We start from the raw sequence: 17,882 nt of genomic DNA on the forward strand, positions 1-17,882 counted from the left end.
TGGGGGATGAGGAGGGAGGATATCAAAACACATTTGGGGAAATTGATGACAGAGAGACTAATTTGTATTCTAAAAATATTGATGAAATGAAAAAAAGTTGGGCTCCAGCAAAAAGGGCACTTTTTCTCAACCAGGGCACAAGGGCTGGTGCTTGAGCACCACTAGGGGTCTATCTGTGCACGTGCCTGTCTACACACATTTATATAGTCTTGTCATCTCAATATGTTTCACAACGACGAATATAAAAGTGTTTATAAACTAAATTAATAGTTAATGAAAACCAAAGAAGTAAAAACAAGGAGACGTTTATTTGATGGCACAGCATTACCAAAATTGAATTCCAAGTGAGGTAAAATCATGGTGGCAGACATATGGTTTTATGATACCTTGTGTTTGGGACAAGTACAGCATTTAAGAATGTGTAGTGTGTCGGAGGTCAGTCATTCCCTTGGTAAGTAATACATCACGCTAACCTCTGCATTTGTGTATAAGACATATGCCACAAATATTGAGCTAGAAAATGGAGCCAGGTGTCCATTCCCCCTCTGGTTAGAAGCGGGGTGATCGGATGCGTTCTCCTACACTGATAATGCATGATGCAGCACCAGGGCTGTGTGGTGCACTTTGATTTCTACAGTAGGTTATGTGGCAATGCCAGAGTAGAATGTGGTCACCTGGTCCCTGAGCCTGATGATGGCACAAAATGAGAACCAATTGAAACAAAAGGTGCAAGCCAAGTGTCACACTGGTGAGCAGGTCATTGAATCCTGATACAGGAGCTCATAAATGTCTCTTGGCAAAACTATTCCTTTTACTTTTTAATTAAATAACCTTTTGGGAATTTACGGCAAAAATTCCATAAGTAAGCCTCTCAAATAAGCAAACAAATATCACACACCTCAGTGTGCATATGCATCAGGACACACCACATTGACGTTATGCCACGTGACCAAAAACAAATGTCCCCATAAAACCTTTCCTCTCTTTTGGTATTCGGCACAGAAAGAAATCTTCAGCAAAAAAATCAGTTGAATTAAGTCTCCATCTAGTGGTAGAAGATTAATCTATTTCATTACCAACAGTTGCCCTCAGGTAGAGGATATTTTATGGACTTGTAACATGTAGATCACCATCACTGAGTGTGTGGTGGCCAGATCTGGTGGAGATGTAAGTGACTCTAATTGGCATATTCCAATGACAGTGAAATCGCACAGCCTGAATTGACCTCGTGTATTGGATGAAACCGCCACTTTAAAAAGAAGAAAAATCACTTGTGATTGGTTGGTAGATCTGTGGCTATTTGTCACTCTGAGCCATTATAATACAGGCATGCCATCTCTGACCACAATCAGGTATGGAAAAGACTTAAAGGTCCAGGCTGTGATTCTGAAGGTACTTGCTCCTCACAGACCTCTAGCTGTTCGTTCAGTGTTTGCGATTAAAAAACCTCCACTGTTTAAACACAGTCCTGGCTCTATAAATGGGAAAATGCATAGTGGCTCGGACCAAACCATAAACAATCCCAGCCAATCAACACATGTGCTTCAGGAGCACGGGTGGATGGGATGGAATTTGATTGGCTAAAATCAGCAACCTTTTTTGGCACCGAATTGCAGACTGCATTGGCCATTCCTTAAGTGTTCCTGAGAAATGGTTCACTTATAAAGAAATCTGATTAAAATGGTCAAATTCCTGATGTTTGATCCTGTTCTGGACACAGAAGTCCATTCTGTGACTGCTTGTTAGAAAAGAGGTGGAGAGAACAAACATTTCCAACTGTTCCGGCTTGGATTGAGCGAGATGGAAATCTTGATAAATACAGTAGCTATTGACCAGCAATGCTATAACACCAAGTCAAGGAAGTATTTGAATAGAGGGTATAGTTGTACAGACTATCATCAATCATAGTCCTGCCATGCAGTCTATGAGTCATGCAGGCCCTATCAGCTCAGACAGGTGCTTAATAAATCAGTCTGGTCTGGGACATGAGCTGTTGTTGATTAGCCATTGAATAGGCATTGTTTCCTTGTTTGAATCCATTTGTTACGCTCATTTATAGATTCGCTTTGTAAAAAAAGGGGAGGGACAGAAGGGAAGGGGAAGTGTTAAATGTACACAGCATAAATGGGATAAATGTACCCAGCATACATGTGGTAAATGTACATAATATATACAGCCAAGGCCATGCTATAAGAGAGAGAAAATGTTGTTCGTAGACATCATTTTGATAAACAGTTAAGGATTTAGGCGTTTCGGGAAGCAATTAACAGTAGGTAATATACGTTATCAGTATCAATAGAACCATTATCAATAGGATAAAGAAGGAGAGGGAGAGAAAGAGACTGCCTGGCCTTTTTATTTGTTTAGTTTGGATGATTTTAGTTTTGCAAGGGTGGTAGGGTACACATCAGTGCCCAACTGGCTGGCGACTGCCGCAGCATGCATCGTATGCTGTACCGGGATCCGTAAAGGCCCTCCTTCACAGTACAACATGTGCTGTCTGTTGCATAGCCTTATTGATAATGGGATTTTTAAGTGTTTTGTTGTGGTGAGTTATGTTTAGTTATATTGGCTGGCTTGGTGCATGGGGGATTTTAGTTATACAAGCATAGAAAGGGGAGCAGGATACAATAGTACAATATTTATTCACGACAATAAACACACTCCTGAGTAGTGAGAAGAGGACAATAAACACACTCCTGAGTAGTGAGAAGAGGACAATAAACACACTCCTAGGTAGTGAGACCAAGACATTGTAGGGAGTCCAGCAAGTCCAAGCAGGTGTGCTCTAGGTTTGAATATTTGAAAAATAATTATGAAGGAAGCTTGGATCAAAAGATGATTTATATATAATCACAGATGAGAGTAAGGAATTTTACATGAATGACAAAAACACATACGCAAATTCAGTCTTTTTATTGTTGCTGTTTTTACTGGGGATCTGGCTCGTGGTTGTTACAGTGTTCCTCTGTCACTGGCCTAGAGGCTATACTCAAAGTAATCAAATCACATGGCATAATTATATTCTTGATTTCATACCAAACATGCATTCCAAAAGTGACCAGTGCGGTGTTCTCTTAGAATATACCAGTACTACAATGGTGTACGTGAGGCAGCTGGTGCGGAACTATTAGCTTCAGTAAGCAAGCATTATAACACACCGACATGTAGAAATCATATAACTTCAATTTTATGGTTATGTGTTTCTAATCTGGCACGCTCAGAAAGCAAACATACTCTTAGACTCATTATTCATTTCTGTTTAACCTAGTGACATGACCTCAACAAAACATACATGGCCTGACCTAATTGCGGGAATTGGGTGAAATTTCTTGGTGCCAGGAAGGGATAGTTTACATCTGTACGCCTACTTGAATTGTTTCGGTGGGTGGGTGGGTGGGGGAAGCACCCGATTGCAGATCATCTTTAAAAAATGAAGTGTTATAGATTTCAACTGACAATGACATAAAGAATAAAATGACGACACAAAAATGATTTCATGGCTGAGTGACTGTGTAATTCCTAAGTATTACTGTGTGATAGTTTAGCAACACTGTCAGGTGAGCAAGGGTATGAGGCAATGAGTAAATAAAACAGTTCCATGTGAGTGATATGGGACAGCCAGTAAATATCACCAACAAGGTATAGCTGTTGTATATTTGGGAGGGAGTAGGCTTTATAAAGAAGCGGGAACCTGACCACACACACAGAAACACAACTTCAGCAAACACCCTCACGTCAACCATGAGAGGAACACACGTCTTATGTGGAATGCTCACCATGACTGCCTGGCTTCACACCTCAGGTAAGAGCTGGATTATTCAAACCTTCTGGTGGATGGCTTCATATAAACAATGTCTATTTTTTTCAGAGTTTAAAGTTACACTCTGTTACAATTTGACACTTTTTGAGGTATGGTTTTATAGGCAACTATTGGTACAATCCTCAAATTAATTTTGATAGTATATGGTAATGTGCAGGACAAACACCTTCCCCACTAGTGATCCAAGATATGCGCTGTGTAGTTCTGTGTAAAGAGTTGGAACCCCTTGCAAAAATGGAAGAAAAGCTTTCACACGCATGATATTGCCAGCTATACCCCCAAAAGACACCAGTGTGTTGGCAATCTTCTAGTGTCAGCTGGGCTGTTGGTGGTGTTTGCAAGGTTTTTGCATGCTTTTTAGGTAGTTAGCATACTAGTTATGGAACAGAACTCCATATTGCTACTTTAAGTGAACACATGTTTAGTTTGAGTCACATATTATGAGCTTTGAATGAAGAAAACGTACAATTTATGTTTTTCTTGGCATTGCTATACATGTTTGGAAATAGATATACAATGTGTCTTCAGATAATGTTAGTCCTGTTTACTTCTCACAGTTAACACACCATACCACTTGGTAACATTACAAACATAACCTGTTAAGCCACAAAATAATGCATAGAACCTAATATTTCATTGTCCATGATGAAAGCAAAGGGTAGGCTAGAACGAGTGTGGTGTGGTGTTCATTTCTGAAAGTATGCACCGTCTTAACTAGATTTGAAGGCATTTATTTCAAACATGTTAATCAAGACCTCAAAACCAATCTTAACATGAACTTGAAACCTCAGGGCACAATTTATCAATGTTATGAGTCACGTTTTAGACAAACAAAAAAACTCTGTATTTTCCCATGTGTCAAGCTGGGCATAGACTAAATCAAAGACCAATATTTACAAGACTGACACAAAAGTTTTTTAGCAGGCAAATATGGATAAATGATTGAACACGTCATCAGTTCTAGTCCTAAAACATTAGTTGCACAAATGCATCAATGCGTGTAGAAGAATGAATAGAGGGCTAAGTCCATGTTCTGTCGTGATGGTTGTGTCAAAGACCACTGGGTTGGCGCGAGTAACAGTGTCTCTGTTTTCAGAGGGATGGCTGCTGGAACAGATGGAAAACAGGCGGGAGTACGAGGTGTCGCGCCCGATAAGACTCCATCGTCGGTACAGCAGAGACACAGAGGTGACCCTTCACGCTGAGCTATGTCTCAACAACCTCATTTGGATATGCTATGACACAACAACATCCATAATTCAAACACATCTTCGTGTTCAACTTCACAGCTTTTCAGACCAGACGAAGTGAAGTATAGACTGAAATTGAATGGGAAGGACATAGAGATTTCCTTGCAGCAGAGCAGGTGAGTGACGAGGAGCGTTCTCTGGCGCAAGAAGGCCTATACTGTAACAATAGCAACAGTAACGCAAATGTATCCTTACTGACCATAGCCAACATGCTTTCAGAAACCACATTTGGCGCTCTCACTGAGGACTTCACAGAAAAGGCACATGGCAGTCCAATAAAAGAATTGACATCACAACTTTTGCTCTTTGTTCACCTTAGAGAGCTGATAAGCAACGACTATAGCGAGACGCACTACAACAGCAGGGGGACAAGGGTGTCAACGCCCTACACTCAGGATAAGGTGAGCCCCTATCTTTGTCCCTACTTGAGTCCCTATACTTTGCGTTCTTCAAAGCTAATTTCAGTTCTAGGCTACACTCCAGACCCCCAACTTAACGTTCCACCTTTTTTTCATGTCAGACTCAGTGCTATTACCTTGGGAAGATTGTTGGCGACAGCCAATCAACCGTCTCCATGAGCACCTGCTCCGGACTCAGGTGTGTTAAGCAAATTGTATGTCTCTCGATTTTGCGTGGATTTGTAATAATTAAATAGTTCAAGGGGATCTTAAATGTCTGTGGTTGCTGTCCGGATGTCGTTCTGTCTCAGTGGATTCATCAGGTCTGCAGGGACAGAGTATGTAATTGAGCCGTTGGCGGGGACTGACACCGGGGACCACGCAGTGTTTAAGTACAGTAACCTGCGTCAGGTTCCATTGCACTGCGGCGTCAACAACGCGAGCATACACCATGCGCTTCCATCTTTTGCCGTGAGAGGGCGCTCCCGAACCGCAGTAAGAATGTTTAGATTAATCTATTTGATCAATGCTATAACATAGCTTAATTATGAGGTGTTATAAACATTGAAATCAGCCCCTTGCATACTTAACACAACTGTTTTTGCAGTCTCCTTTGGATATACAGAAATACATTAAGATGTACCTGGTAGTGGACCACAGTGAGGTGAGGGGCGACAATATATAACTTGAAACATAGCATTGTTTGCAACTATTATTTCAGACTTTATTTTATATATTTTAGTACCTTATGATGCAGCAAGACACTAACAAAACCAGGAGGAGGATGTTTGAGATAATTAATTTTGTAAACATGGTGAGTTCTGTATGACTGATGGTTAGATAAACCTTACTTATAAATGCAACTTCAATTTGGATTTCTGTAATGGTTTGGGTTAGCGATTCACATATTCACATCATCAACAGGTCTACCGACCCTTAGGGACCGCAATTGTCCTTGTGGGACTGGAGATATGGAATGATGGTGACAAAATCCCTGTTGAGAAAGACCCCGGTATGACTTTGAAAAGTTTTACAAAATGGAGAAACGAAGTCCTCATTAAAGGAACACATGACAATGCTCAGCTGGTAACGTACGTTTATCTTCACGTTCATAACCACCACGGCAGTTTCCTCTTTTAGCTCCACCGTAACACGAGTATATGACCGCTTTTACCTTTCGTATTTCAGGGCAGTGCAGTTTAATGGCGGAGTAATTGGCGAAGCCTATATCGGACAAATGTGCACAGAGTACTCCACTGGACTAGAGCAGGTACTGTTTCATCATTCGGTGATCATAAAAAGTTTTTTTTAGCATGTGATCACGACCTTCTAGATTTGTCTCTCAACTAAATCTGATATGAACAATACTGTTATAGTGATGGCTGACATGAAAAGTAGACTGGGCTCAGTCATCAGCAGCTTTAATTGTTACATAGTCAAACATAGTCCACACAGGTTAACACTGAGTTTTAACATTTCATTTGACTTTTTGTGAGGACCTGCTGTCTTTTGTGTCGACATCCTACAGGATCACAGCCCAAGTCCCTTCCCCACCGCGGCGACACTGGCCCATGAGCTGGGGCACAATCTGGGGATGGACCACGACAAGGGCAGCCACTGCTCCTGTGCGGAGGCTGAGTGCATCATGTCAAGCCACCTGGGGTAGGAGACGGGCAGAGCCCACTAAGATAAAGATGCCGTTGGCTTCCACCACTCAGACACATATACAGACAAAAGGGATCTGACTTTATTTCATTTCAGTATGACATTTAAAGCGTCCCTCTCTCTGCAGTGACTCAGCTCCGAGACATTTCAGCAGCTGCAGTGTGGCGTATTACACTTCCTTCCTGGAAAGGCCAGGTGTCATGGCCTGCCTCACAGCCAACCCTTTTAACCAAACAGTGATACCAGTATGTGGGAATGGCATTCTGGAAAAAGGAGAGCGGTGTGACTGTGGCCTTCCAGAGGTAGTGTCAAAGTGCAATGTGTAGTACTATAGTATAGTCAATGAATGAAATGCAAACAGATGCTGACCTGTACATCCTGTGTGTTGAGACATGAATGTCTGTATCTCTATGCTCTGCAGGAGTGCACAGACCCATGCTGTGATGCTCTGCGCTGTGATTTAACTGAAGGAGCTCAGTGCGACCAAGGGGAGTGTTGCAAGGATTGCAAGGTAATGCAAAGTGACAATCACCCAAATGCCCAGGGTAAACAAGGTATTTATTTATTCATTAGCATCACATCTGTTCTCTCTGTTCCGCTACAGTTCATCCGGTTCACCAAACAGTGCAGGGCCCAGGCAGGCCAGTGTGACCTTCCAGAGTACTGCATGGGCTCCTCTGCTGACTGTCCAGGGGACACCTTCCTGCAGGACGGAAGCCCCTGCTCAGACAACACAGGCTACTGCCTCAACGGCCGCTGCCCCACCAGGGTTGAGCAGTGCAAGGCAGAGTGGGGAAATGGTAAGCTCTCTGCTGCCCCCTCTGGCCACTTTCACCTCTACAATTGTCTGCAGTCAGATCATAGTTTGTTAATGGCACAAGGGGGATTACAAAAAGTGACATAAATGCAAGATGAATCACCTACTAAAAACTTTATTTTGTTTGATCATGTCTGAGGTCAGCTTGTCCCATACTAAGTGTCACTTATTAGCCAACGAAATGGGAACCGCTCTCTCTCTGTAAGGAACCAATGTCTTCTGACACAGCAGATAACACATAGTGAACTCACTCACTCACTCACTCACTCACTCACTCACTCACTCACTCACTCACTCACTCACTCACTCACTCACTCACTCACTCACTCACTCACACACACACACACACACACACACACACACACACACACCCGCAAATGAAGAAACCTAGTACAAATCTTGGTGATGTTACTTTTCAGATGCACAGGAGGCTGAGAATCAGTGCTATCATTTTAACTCTACAAAGTAAGCAGTTAACAAACATACATGGTGTAACATACTAATAAAGCACTCAAAACACTACACAGCACTACATCCAAACCTAATTTAAAACAGAGCCCCTGGTTTTGTCATAGGGATGCAATGTGTGATATGTTGCTGTGCAGCAGTGGGAACAGAGATCAGAACAGCACATCCAACCACACATGCACTGACGCCATCTCAACCCACAACAGCTCAGATCACAGCCAGGTTCTAAATGGCACCAAGTGTGGCGAAGAGAAGGTAAGGACCACTGCAGGTCCCAACTGATCCACATGAAGATGCTTTTCATGGCAAAACTCTTGACTATTTAAACGGAATGTGCTTTTGTTGACATTGTTGACAAGTGCTTATGTCTCTCCTTTAGGTTTGCATAAGTAAGACGTGTGTGGAGCTGGGAGAGGCGTATGTAGTGGGTCATTGCAGAGAGGACTGTACAGGGCATAAGGTGAGTAAATGGTCTGTGCACAAAATTGTTCAACTTCCTCTAGCCCTAGCTAGTAAACATGTGCATGCAAGGACGTGCACAGGAATTTTGAAGGGCAGTTGCTCTGCCCTGGAAAAAAGGGGCAACACAATATTTTTTCACCGCCGCTGCCACGCCCCCGTCATCTGATCGCAGATTTTCACAATATAATTTTAAACTCTCAATTACCGCGGCTGCCATGCCCCGTCATCTGATCGCAAATTTTCACAATATCCTTTTAAACTCTCACTAACCGCCGCTGCCACGGCCCCGTCATCTGATCGCAAATATATACAGTGGGAAAAATAAGTATTTGAACCCCTAGCGATTTCGCAAGTTTGGCCACTTGCAAAGAAATGTGTGATCTAGAATTGTATTGGTAGGTTTATTTTAACAGTGAGAAACAGAATATCAACAAAAAAATTCAGAAAACTGCTTTTTATAACATTTATGACTTTATTTGCATTTGATGCAAACAGCAAGAATGCTGGCTCACAATGACCAGTTATGTGCCCAAGAAGCACACAGATTAGTCCTCATTAGGTCTAACAAGGTACACCTGATCTCAACTGGTGACGTTTATAAAAGAAACCTGTCCAAAGAATCACACTTCACACCTTCAACCACACCACCATGGGCAAGACCAAAGAGTTGTCCAAGGACGTCAGAGTTAAGATTGTAGACCTGCACAAGGCTGGAATGGGCTACAAAACCATTGGCAAGCAGCTTGGTGAGAAGCAGACAACTATTGATGCGATTATCCGTAAATGGAAGCAACACCAAACAAATGTTAATCGCTCTAGGTCTGGGGCTCCATGCAAAATATCCCCTCGTGCGGTATCAGTGATCATTCGAAAGGTGCAGAATAACCCCAGAACTACACAGGGGGAGCTTGTGAATGATCTCAAGGCAGCTGGGACCACAGTCACCAAGAAAACCTTTGGCAACACACCACGCCGTAATTTTTTAAGTACTGCAGCACTCGCAAGGTCCCCCTGCTCAAGGAAGCGCATGTACAGGGCCATCGCAAGTTTGCCATTGCACACTTGAATGATTCTAAGGAGGATTGGGAGACAGAACGTGGCCAGATGATACCAAAATCAAGCTCTTTGGCATCAACTCGACTTGCCATGTTTGACGGGGGGGCATGTAACGTGGAACATTGGGCTTGAACCTCATTCCCTCTTTCCCTCCCATTGAAAACGCAACCTTAAAGATTTGGAGAGGATCTGCAAAGAGGAGTGGACCAAAATCCCTCCTGAGATGTGTGTAAACCTGGTGACCAACTACAGGAAACGTCTGACGTCTGTGCTTGCCAACAAGGGTTATTCCACCAAGTACTAAGTCATTTTTGTCAGTCAGTTTTGCTAGGGGTTCAAATACTTATTTTTTGCATCAAATGCAAATAAAGTCATAAATGTTATAAAATGCATTTTTCTGGATTTGTTGATATTCTGTTTCTCACTGTTAATATACACCTACTGTTACAATTATAGTTCACACATTTCTTTGCAAGTGGCCAAACTTGTGAAATCACCAGGGGTTCAACTTCTTATTTTCCCCACTGTATATTTCCTTCGGAGGGGCAACTTCAGTCGAAGAGGGCAAACGGGCAGTTGCCCAAGAAACCTTAGCACACTCCTGTGCACGTCCCTTTGTGCATGAACCCGTTACGGCAGAGTACACAGCTACTGCAGAAGCATCTGTACAGTCTGAGCTGTATCCTGGAGGAATTCATATGGGATATGAGCAATTAAATGTGTGAATCATCACCTTTGCTTTGGAGAGTTGACATTGGGCTTCACCTGCTCTCTCAACAGTGGAGGGGCGGCTCAAGGCTTAAGAGTGAAAATATTGTGCATTCGTGCTGGAAAAGCTCAGTTTATGAGTTTCATATTAGCAAGTGAATGGTTCTTTCAGTCAGCAAATGTGTGTTTCAGTGAGTCATGCAATGAATTGATAGCATAAGGAGACTGTCAAAAGACTGGCACAGTGGTATTATCCAAAGCAGTAGGTGTTTAAATCAATGCTGTATTTTCACTCTATGTTCAAAGGTGTGCAACAATAAATTGGAGTGTCAGTGTGAAGCAGGCTGGATCCCTCCTCGTTGTGACCAGAAACATCAAGGGGGCCAGAATTTAACCAAAAGTGAGTGTTTTAATTTAATAAACTTGTACAAACAAGGTCTTTGCTGTCATTGAATGGCTGTTTCAATAAGCATCTCATTAGGGTACTTTAAAGACCATGAATTTGTCTTCTGTTCAAAAACTTCTTTATCCTCTATTGAATCAACATAACAAAACTACACGACAGAATTTGACATCTTTATTGACCTGTTATTGCAGGTCACCCGACAGGACTCGAAAAAGGTGAGAACACAATGCTGAGTGTATTTACCTGTGCAGTGTACCAACACCAACTACCCCCTTGCCCTCTTCACACCGCCTCAACACCAACAGTCAATGGATTTTAAAGGTTTAAGTGCAGCCTTTCTATGAACATTGAGCTCTTTTCTCTCCCCACCTCCAGGGGCGATCATTGCTATTGTGATCATCATAGGGGGGACTGTTGGGACTTTGGTGCTAGTGGTATTGGTCAAAACTGTGTGGTTCTGCAGGAATCATAAAAAGGGAATCAGCCAACCCAGGTACCATACACACTGCATTCTCACTGAAAGAATGGAACCAATGTAAATACTGTAGTGTTAGCACATACAATGCCAGACATTGAGATTTAGGCATGGTTAGAAATAAAAACTCATGGTGTGACGACAGACACAGGGGACTATAGAGTAATTAAAACATACCATCTAAAACACTATGAGTAAACGCATTTTCTACAGTAAATGCTCCCTATCACCATTAAGCAGATGCCTACTCCTTCCTTTACATACTCAATGTATGACAACTTAACCGCGATCATGATTTGTAGCTTTAATCCAATGTTGCACAATATAGTGCAAATATGTGGTATCCTACTTGACAATATTCTTTGCAAGGTTACTGTTGCTTCTTACTTAGCTTGGGTTGACCTGTCTCTTTCTTCACCCAGACACTCTCCAAATAGCCCACAGGCGGGGTTGGACAATGTTGGCTTCTACAGGGAGCGAGTAAATGTCTACGCAATTAATGTAGATCCCCCCTTTCAGGTGAGTCCATTTTAGGAACAGCTGTTCCATACAACACATTATCAATTTTCATTGAAACCGGCCTTGAATTCTAAGCAATTGTGATGAACCCTTGGCAGACAGCACCAGACCACCCTTCTGCTTGAGCTGCAGATGAGACTGGAGATCAGATGAGGGTTAGGGTGTCCTCTCCTGGGCTGGAAGAATGATGGAGTAGCATGGCTGTGCTCTGGTCAGCAGCTGTGGGCTTTGCTCAGAGCAGCACATTTATTATCCTCTCCACAGCAGCCAGGGCTGACACACAATAGCAAGTTCAGACTTGCTTTGTGAGGTGTTAACATTAATCATCTAAAAAAAAAAATAGAGACACCTTTTTTCCCCCTGAGCACAAAATGGAGGACCACTGGATGTCTATGGCCAGAGTTGTGTGGTTCAGAGGAGAGTGGGTTAAGATGAGCCAGTGGGAAAAGGGACCCTCCACCTGTATCTGGACACAATTTGTCATGTGACCCTAAATATGGTTTGTGTTCTCCATTTTCATCTTGATGTGGAGGAAGGTACCATGTGCATTAGCATACGTTTTTTTCTGGTCAGGTATATCTAGTCTCAAAAAAATAAAATAGTAATGTTAATGAACTGGCAGTGTATAAAAATTTGAGTGAATGCTCATCTTAACTTCTGATGTTAACATGAAGTTAGGTGTAATATTTGGTGTTTAAATAAGTGTTGCATCCTAACAATGAAGAACTGACAGTTTAGATTGTAGATGTAGCATACGTCATGCCACATAATAACACAAGAAAACAGATAGGGGCTCATAGGGGCCATAGACATGTGCTAGTACCCCTGGTTTTTGTTTACCTTCCTTTTGGTTGTTTTGCCATTTTGAATCGAATTTTCCTCTTTTAAAGTGGAATGCCATGTCCATTTCTTTATCCTAAAGACGTGGCAAACTATCAAGTTTCACAACTCATATTCCCTCGGCTATAGACTTCAGGGGAAAAAAACGTATCTTACCATACTCTCACCATATACTGGTCAAATGCACCTCTTGACAGGAGTCGTGTCAGGGACTGTATCAGACCTTTTTTCAGCCTACGTGGAAATATAGGTCAGAAAATGCTCTTGTTGCTCAGCAACAGTGCCAGTGAAGTAGCATTATCCCCAAGGACTTCTGTTTTAAGAGTGGAACTTGAGGAACTTCTCCCAGTTCTAAGAGCTGTGAATTTTAGGTTGTGTTTAAATGTCATGTTGTATTATTCTTTGTGAACAAAACTTTCATTTGAGCTAGAGTTCATGTCTGAAATGTATGTATATACACTGTACTTTTTAAATAAATGGTAAAAAAAAAAAAAAAAAAACTTAAAAGTGGACAATTGTAAAATAAAAATGCATCCCATCTAGGCAACAGGTCTTCCTCTTGTTTTTACTTGTCAAAATAGAGAAATATAACCTCAGGATTACATCAATAACATTTCTAAGGACCACCCATTCCATTTCACTGGTGCACTGAAAACTCAACCTCTGTGGCACACTTTAGAAGCAGACAAATGCCTTATTGAATCCTGAAAAACTATAGAATACCTTTAAAAATACCTTTTTTAAACAGATTGAGGGAACAGAAGACACAATAGAAAGATGTTTGACTTTTTGTACTTCTTTAAAGTTTTTTTTTTTAATGGAGTGATACATCTACAGAAATTCAGATTTATAGAGGCCTCGCAAAACAAGTACTTGACAAAAAGTTCTTTCCATTTTTTTAAGCTATTAAGAAAATCTTAATAAACAATTTCTGTACATTCTGCAAGATATGTGTTCAAAATCAAAACAGAAGTCAGAAATAAAGCATCACCCCACAGTACTTGCTTTCCCAGAAGCCTCTGTGTTGCCCTTTACACATCCAAACACAAAGCCCTGACCCAGTAGCTCCCTCCCCTACCCCTAACCCCACCATCCGCTAGCTATCTTTCACACCACAGCAGAATTATTTTAAATTAAGCATGGAGGAAAAACCAAACAAACAAAAAAAGAAAGAAAAAAATGAAAGAAAAACTTTGGAGTCTGCAGAGCCTCTTCACAGAGAAACAGACGACACGACCAGCCAGGAACGGAACATTCAGAAGTAGAAAACGAAAACATAAACAAAAGGAAGGGGGTCATCATCCAGGTGAACTTTTGGTACCTGACTGCAGACATGAATGGAAACAAGCCTCTAGGCAGCGCATTTAGAATATATTTATCTATATATTTAGTTTTTTTTCCCTTTAAAACACACACAAAAAAAAAAAAAAGTACAATATGAATTCAAGAGCTGAAAATGCATTATCTTACTCATGATTACACAAATCTACAGGACTCATTTAAGTGCCCCCCCTCCAAGAGCACAGACCTTTTTTTAAAATATAGCTCCTCTATTGATGGTACAGACTTTACATTATAGTACAAATGAAAACACTGATTTTTTTTTTTTCTTTGGATGAGAACATTCCTAACAAAGTTCTGCGCTGGGGCCCCAAGAGCCCGTTGTGTGGTACTGCATTCCTCTTTAGCATGGCTCCCATGGGTCACAACAGAACAACTACAAAAATGGATGTCAGTGTTGCGATGGGCAGAGAGACCTTATTAGACTCGGAGTACTGAGGATTCCATGGCTGTGCACTGCTGGGGTTGCAGACAGACTGTTTGAGGGGGTCAGGCTTCTGTGAGGTCCCCTGAACACCACACACGCACCACTTCTGAAGGTGGGTGCACATGACCTCTACAGTACAATTACATGATCGGGGGGAGGGGGTCAAGGGGACCTTCAGCCCAGAGAGTGGTGAAGTGGTGAACCAGCGGTTAGGTTTGGGATAAACAGTATCAGGGCTGCCTTGCAGACAGAGGAACATATTCTGCTGAATCCTAATAACCTCAACCAGCCTGCTAGTTTGGTGTGCTGTACAGGGGGTCGGACACAAAAAGAGCAGAAAAAAGTAACAAGCAAATGAAGGCAAATGATTTTCCCCCTGTGAATTTTCTGTGCCAATAGCACTCATTTCCTCCACAAAACCTCTATGAAGGTGCCAGGATTCACAGTCTCTAGCTGCAACTCACCAGAGTACCACAATAAAATGCATCTCTAAACACACAGAGCCGGCCAGTCTGACTTGCGTTATAACAGCTGTGGTGGTTGACCAAACACCGTTCCCATTATATGTATATATAAAAAGCTTACACTAATTATTGACTAAAAGCGAAGTTAGTTTGCTCATCGGTACCTAACTGGGGACTTAGTTGTCATTTCAGACTCAAAGTAAAAAATAACAAAAACCAAAAAAACTAAAATGATGACAGAAAAAGAAAATAGAAACATCACATCTGAGTGAGGGAACGCTTAAAAATATACAAATACATGAAATATAAGTGTCAACTGATACTTCAGTCTGCTCCCCTTCAGCTAGAATTGGCATTACCTTTTTTTCTCTTCTGGTTAAATGTTACGTGCAAATGGAGACTTTTTTTCATTTTTTCAAGCCACAGTGGCCGTACTGTGCACTGGCCAACGGTTCCCTGCCAAGCACACAGACCAAACCCTGCTCAACTAGTTTGGGGCTGATAAAAAGAGGAAATTAACCGCAGATTGCATCAACTGAAAGTAACTTACAAAATGGAGTTTGTTGATGATTATTCAGGCTGTGCTGACCTTGACCCAACCCGATTTTTCTTTTTTTTATATATATATATCTGTATGTCTATATCTATATACTGCATTTATATACATTTTAAGAATACAATGTATTTATTTATTTATGTTTATCCTTAATTATTACATATCCGTATTAATCATCCTTTTTATTATATCAATAAATAAATAAAACCATGATTTTCTTTTCGTCTGGTCTATTCTCTGGTCATGGTGTTGTGCAATTCCCCCCCTCCCCCCAAATCTGTACTATGGCAGTTTGCCTGCAGGGGGCGCTAAATCCACCCAGGGGAGTGAAGGAGGGGAGAGAGATGGGGAGGAGGAGATTGAACAAGGGGGTGGGGGATATGGGGGGAGCAGAGCAGGTTGGGATGAGTGGGCACTATGCTTGTGCGTTGGTGCCGTTTTTGTCAGGGGAGTTGGCGGTGTTGATGGAGTTGGCAGTGCCGTCCGGCTCCTTGCCATCCTTGCGTGGCGGCATTCTCTCATTTATCCGGTCCAAGCCACGGGCCTCCTCAAAGCTCTGGATCTTTTGCTGAGGGTTAAAGCCTTGGATAGCTGTGAGGGGGATAGCGGGAGACAGAGAAAGAGAGAGAGAGAACGTGAGCCCGGTGGACAAAGAAGGTGCTCTTGTGGTGGGACCCCCCCACACACACACACACACACACACACACACACACACACACTTCTACACAGCTGTATATGGCAGTCACTACAACTCTACAGTGTGCTCAAAATATCCAACAGACACAGCCTTGTGGTTAAAAAAAACTCTGACTTGACCAGGCATGACAACTACATTTAGGACACCAAACAACACAAAGACTGAACAAGTAGAAAAAAAAAAAAAACACAAAAACAATTTAAGGTTTACTATGAAATGTAGAAATCCAGTATGGACTTACTAGGTAGGAAGCATGGGTGCATATCACAAAATAAGAAAACAAATAAACAAGTTAGTTCATCAGTTAGTTAGTTCATGACAGACATGTTATATACAAAACATAATGACCTTGAATCAGGGAGTGAGACATTGTGAGAGCTATTTGATTGACAATTTCTGCTCGTAATTTGATCACATTCAGGCGCACACACAAAAATGGTGTGCAAGTGTGCTATAGCTTCACATCTAGTTATCATGTTGAACCTGAAGACCACAGGTATCAGATAGTCAAAATACAAATCAAGAGAGAGATGGAGCACACAAGAATACACAATTCTCTGTTGCGAGGTCAATTTATCTCATTAAAAGATGATGTGAAACCCCCTGATCTGAAAGCAACTTCTTGTTTGCAATTTTTGTCCTTCCCCAACAATGATAGTTCTTACTTGGGCCCTTGAATAACTTCCAGCATTAGCTGCAACTAATCACAACATTCTGTATGCTGCTGAAGGACACATTCTTCCAGATTGATTAAAAGCAATGCTGTCGCTTGCAATTCTTTAGAGGGCGGCCTTCAACATTTTTAGGATTTTACTTTTTGAAGGTCCCAAAAGCTAGCTCAGATGGGTCTGTTCAGTACAACTCGTATAAATAGTCCTCAAAGTAAGACTAGACTAGTCATTGCTCAACTCAGGATAGTGATTTATACTGACACATTTCTTGTTTCAATGTGAATTCCTTTAACAATTCCAACTTTTACAAATTACATTTCTAACTGCTTTATATCTTCCAGTTAGGTCACCAATGTAAGACCGAAAGGTGATTACACATTGTGTATTAAAGGGATTATGTTACACAGAGGACAATACATTTCATAGAACACAGGAGGTAAAGGAGGAGGTTCACAAACAGACAGAGACAGACAGACAGACAGACAGACAGACAGACAGACAGACAGACAGACAGACAGACAGACACACACACGAGAGATGGAAAGAGAACTGTTGCGTACCTCGTGCCTCCTCAGCTTCTACGGTGGCTGTGTAAGCGTGAGTAGTAGTGCCATGCCCAAAACCGACGGAAAGAGAGTGAGTCAAGTTATCAATGCAATCAACGTCCATCCAGAACACATCCCCTCCCCAGAGACCACCCCACCCAGTCATGACTGGCCTCCCCTGAACATTCACACGTACCCAGAGGGTTAGTTCACTACACAACAATGGCTTTACTCAGAGGGGAACTCATGCAAGAAAATGTAACCTTCTGCATTTAATGGAAAATAAATAAAACA

The 17,882-nt window shown here is 41.9% G+C and overlaps 2 protein-coding genes across 2 annotated transcripts in view; one reads left to right on the plus strand and one right to left on the minus strand.

Moving 5' to 3' along the window:
- Positions 1–3,744: 3,744 nt before the first annotated feature.
- LOC308372292 (zinc metalloproteinase-disintegrin-like jararhagin) lies at positions 3,745–12,200 on the plus strand (the record flags this gene model as incomplete). Its single annotated transcript, XM_080847451.1, has 22 exons — positions 3,745–3,805; positions 4,920–5,011; positions 5,113–5,189; positions 5,393–5,474; positions 5,594–5,670; positions 5,783–5,966; positions 6,079–6,135; positions 6,214–6,285; positions 6,396–6,562; positions 6,660–6,741; positions 7,000–7,133; positions 7,264–7,438; positions 7,558–7,647; positions 7,741–7,936; positions 8,373–8,418; positions 8,529–8,676; positions 8,801–8,881; positions 10,954–11,047; positions 11,245–11,268; positions 11,429–11,546; positions 11,951–12,047; positions 12,150–12,200. 22 exons carry the CDS (start codon positions 3,745–3,747, stop codon positions 12,198–12,200), a joined length of 2,205 nt encoding a protein of 734 aa, XP_080703577.1.
- Positions 12,201–13,679: 1,479 nt separating this feature from the next.
- ppp3ccb (protein phosphatase 3, catalytic subunit, gamma isozyme, b) overlaps positions 13,680–17,882 on the minus strand; it is a 31,695-nt gene continuing 27,492 nt past the window's right edge. Inside the window, exon 13 of the mRNA XM_080847175.1 lies at positions 13,680–16,266. Coding sequence (XP_080703301.1) covers positions 16,091–16,266 — 176 coding nt within the window. The 3' untranslated portion in view covers positions 13,680–16,090. The remainder of the gene's footprint in view (positions 16,267–17,882) is intronic.

This window comes from Sprattus sprattus (genome assembly GCF_963457725.1).
Source record: "Sprattus sprattus genome assembly, chromosome: 11".
NCBI lineage: Eukaryota > Metazoa > Chordata > Actinopteri > Clupeiformes > Clupeidae > Sprattus > Sprattus sprattus.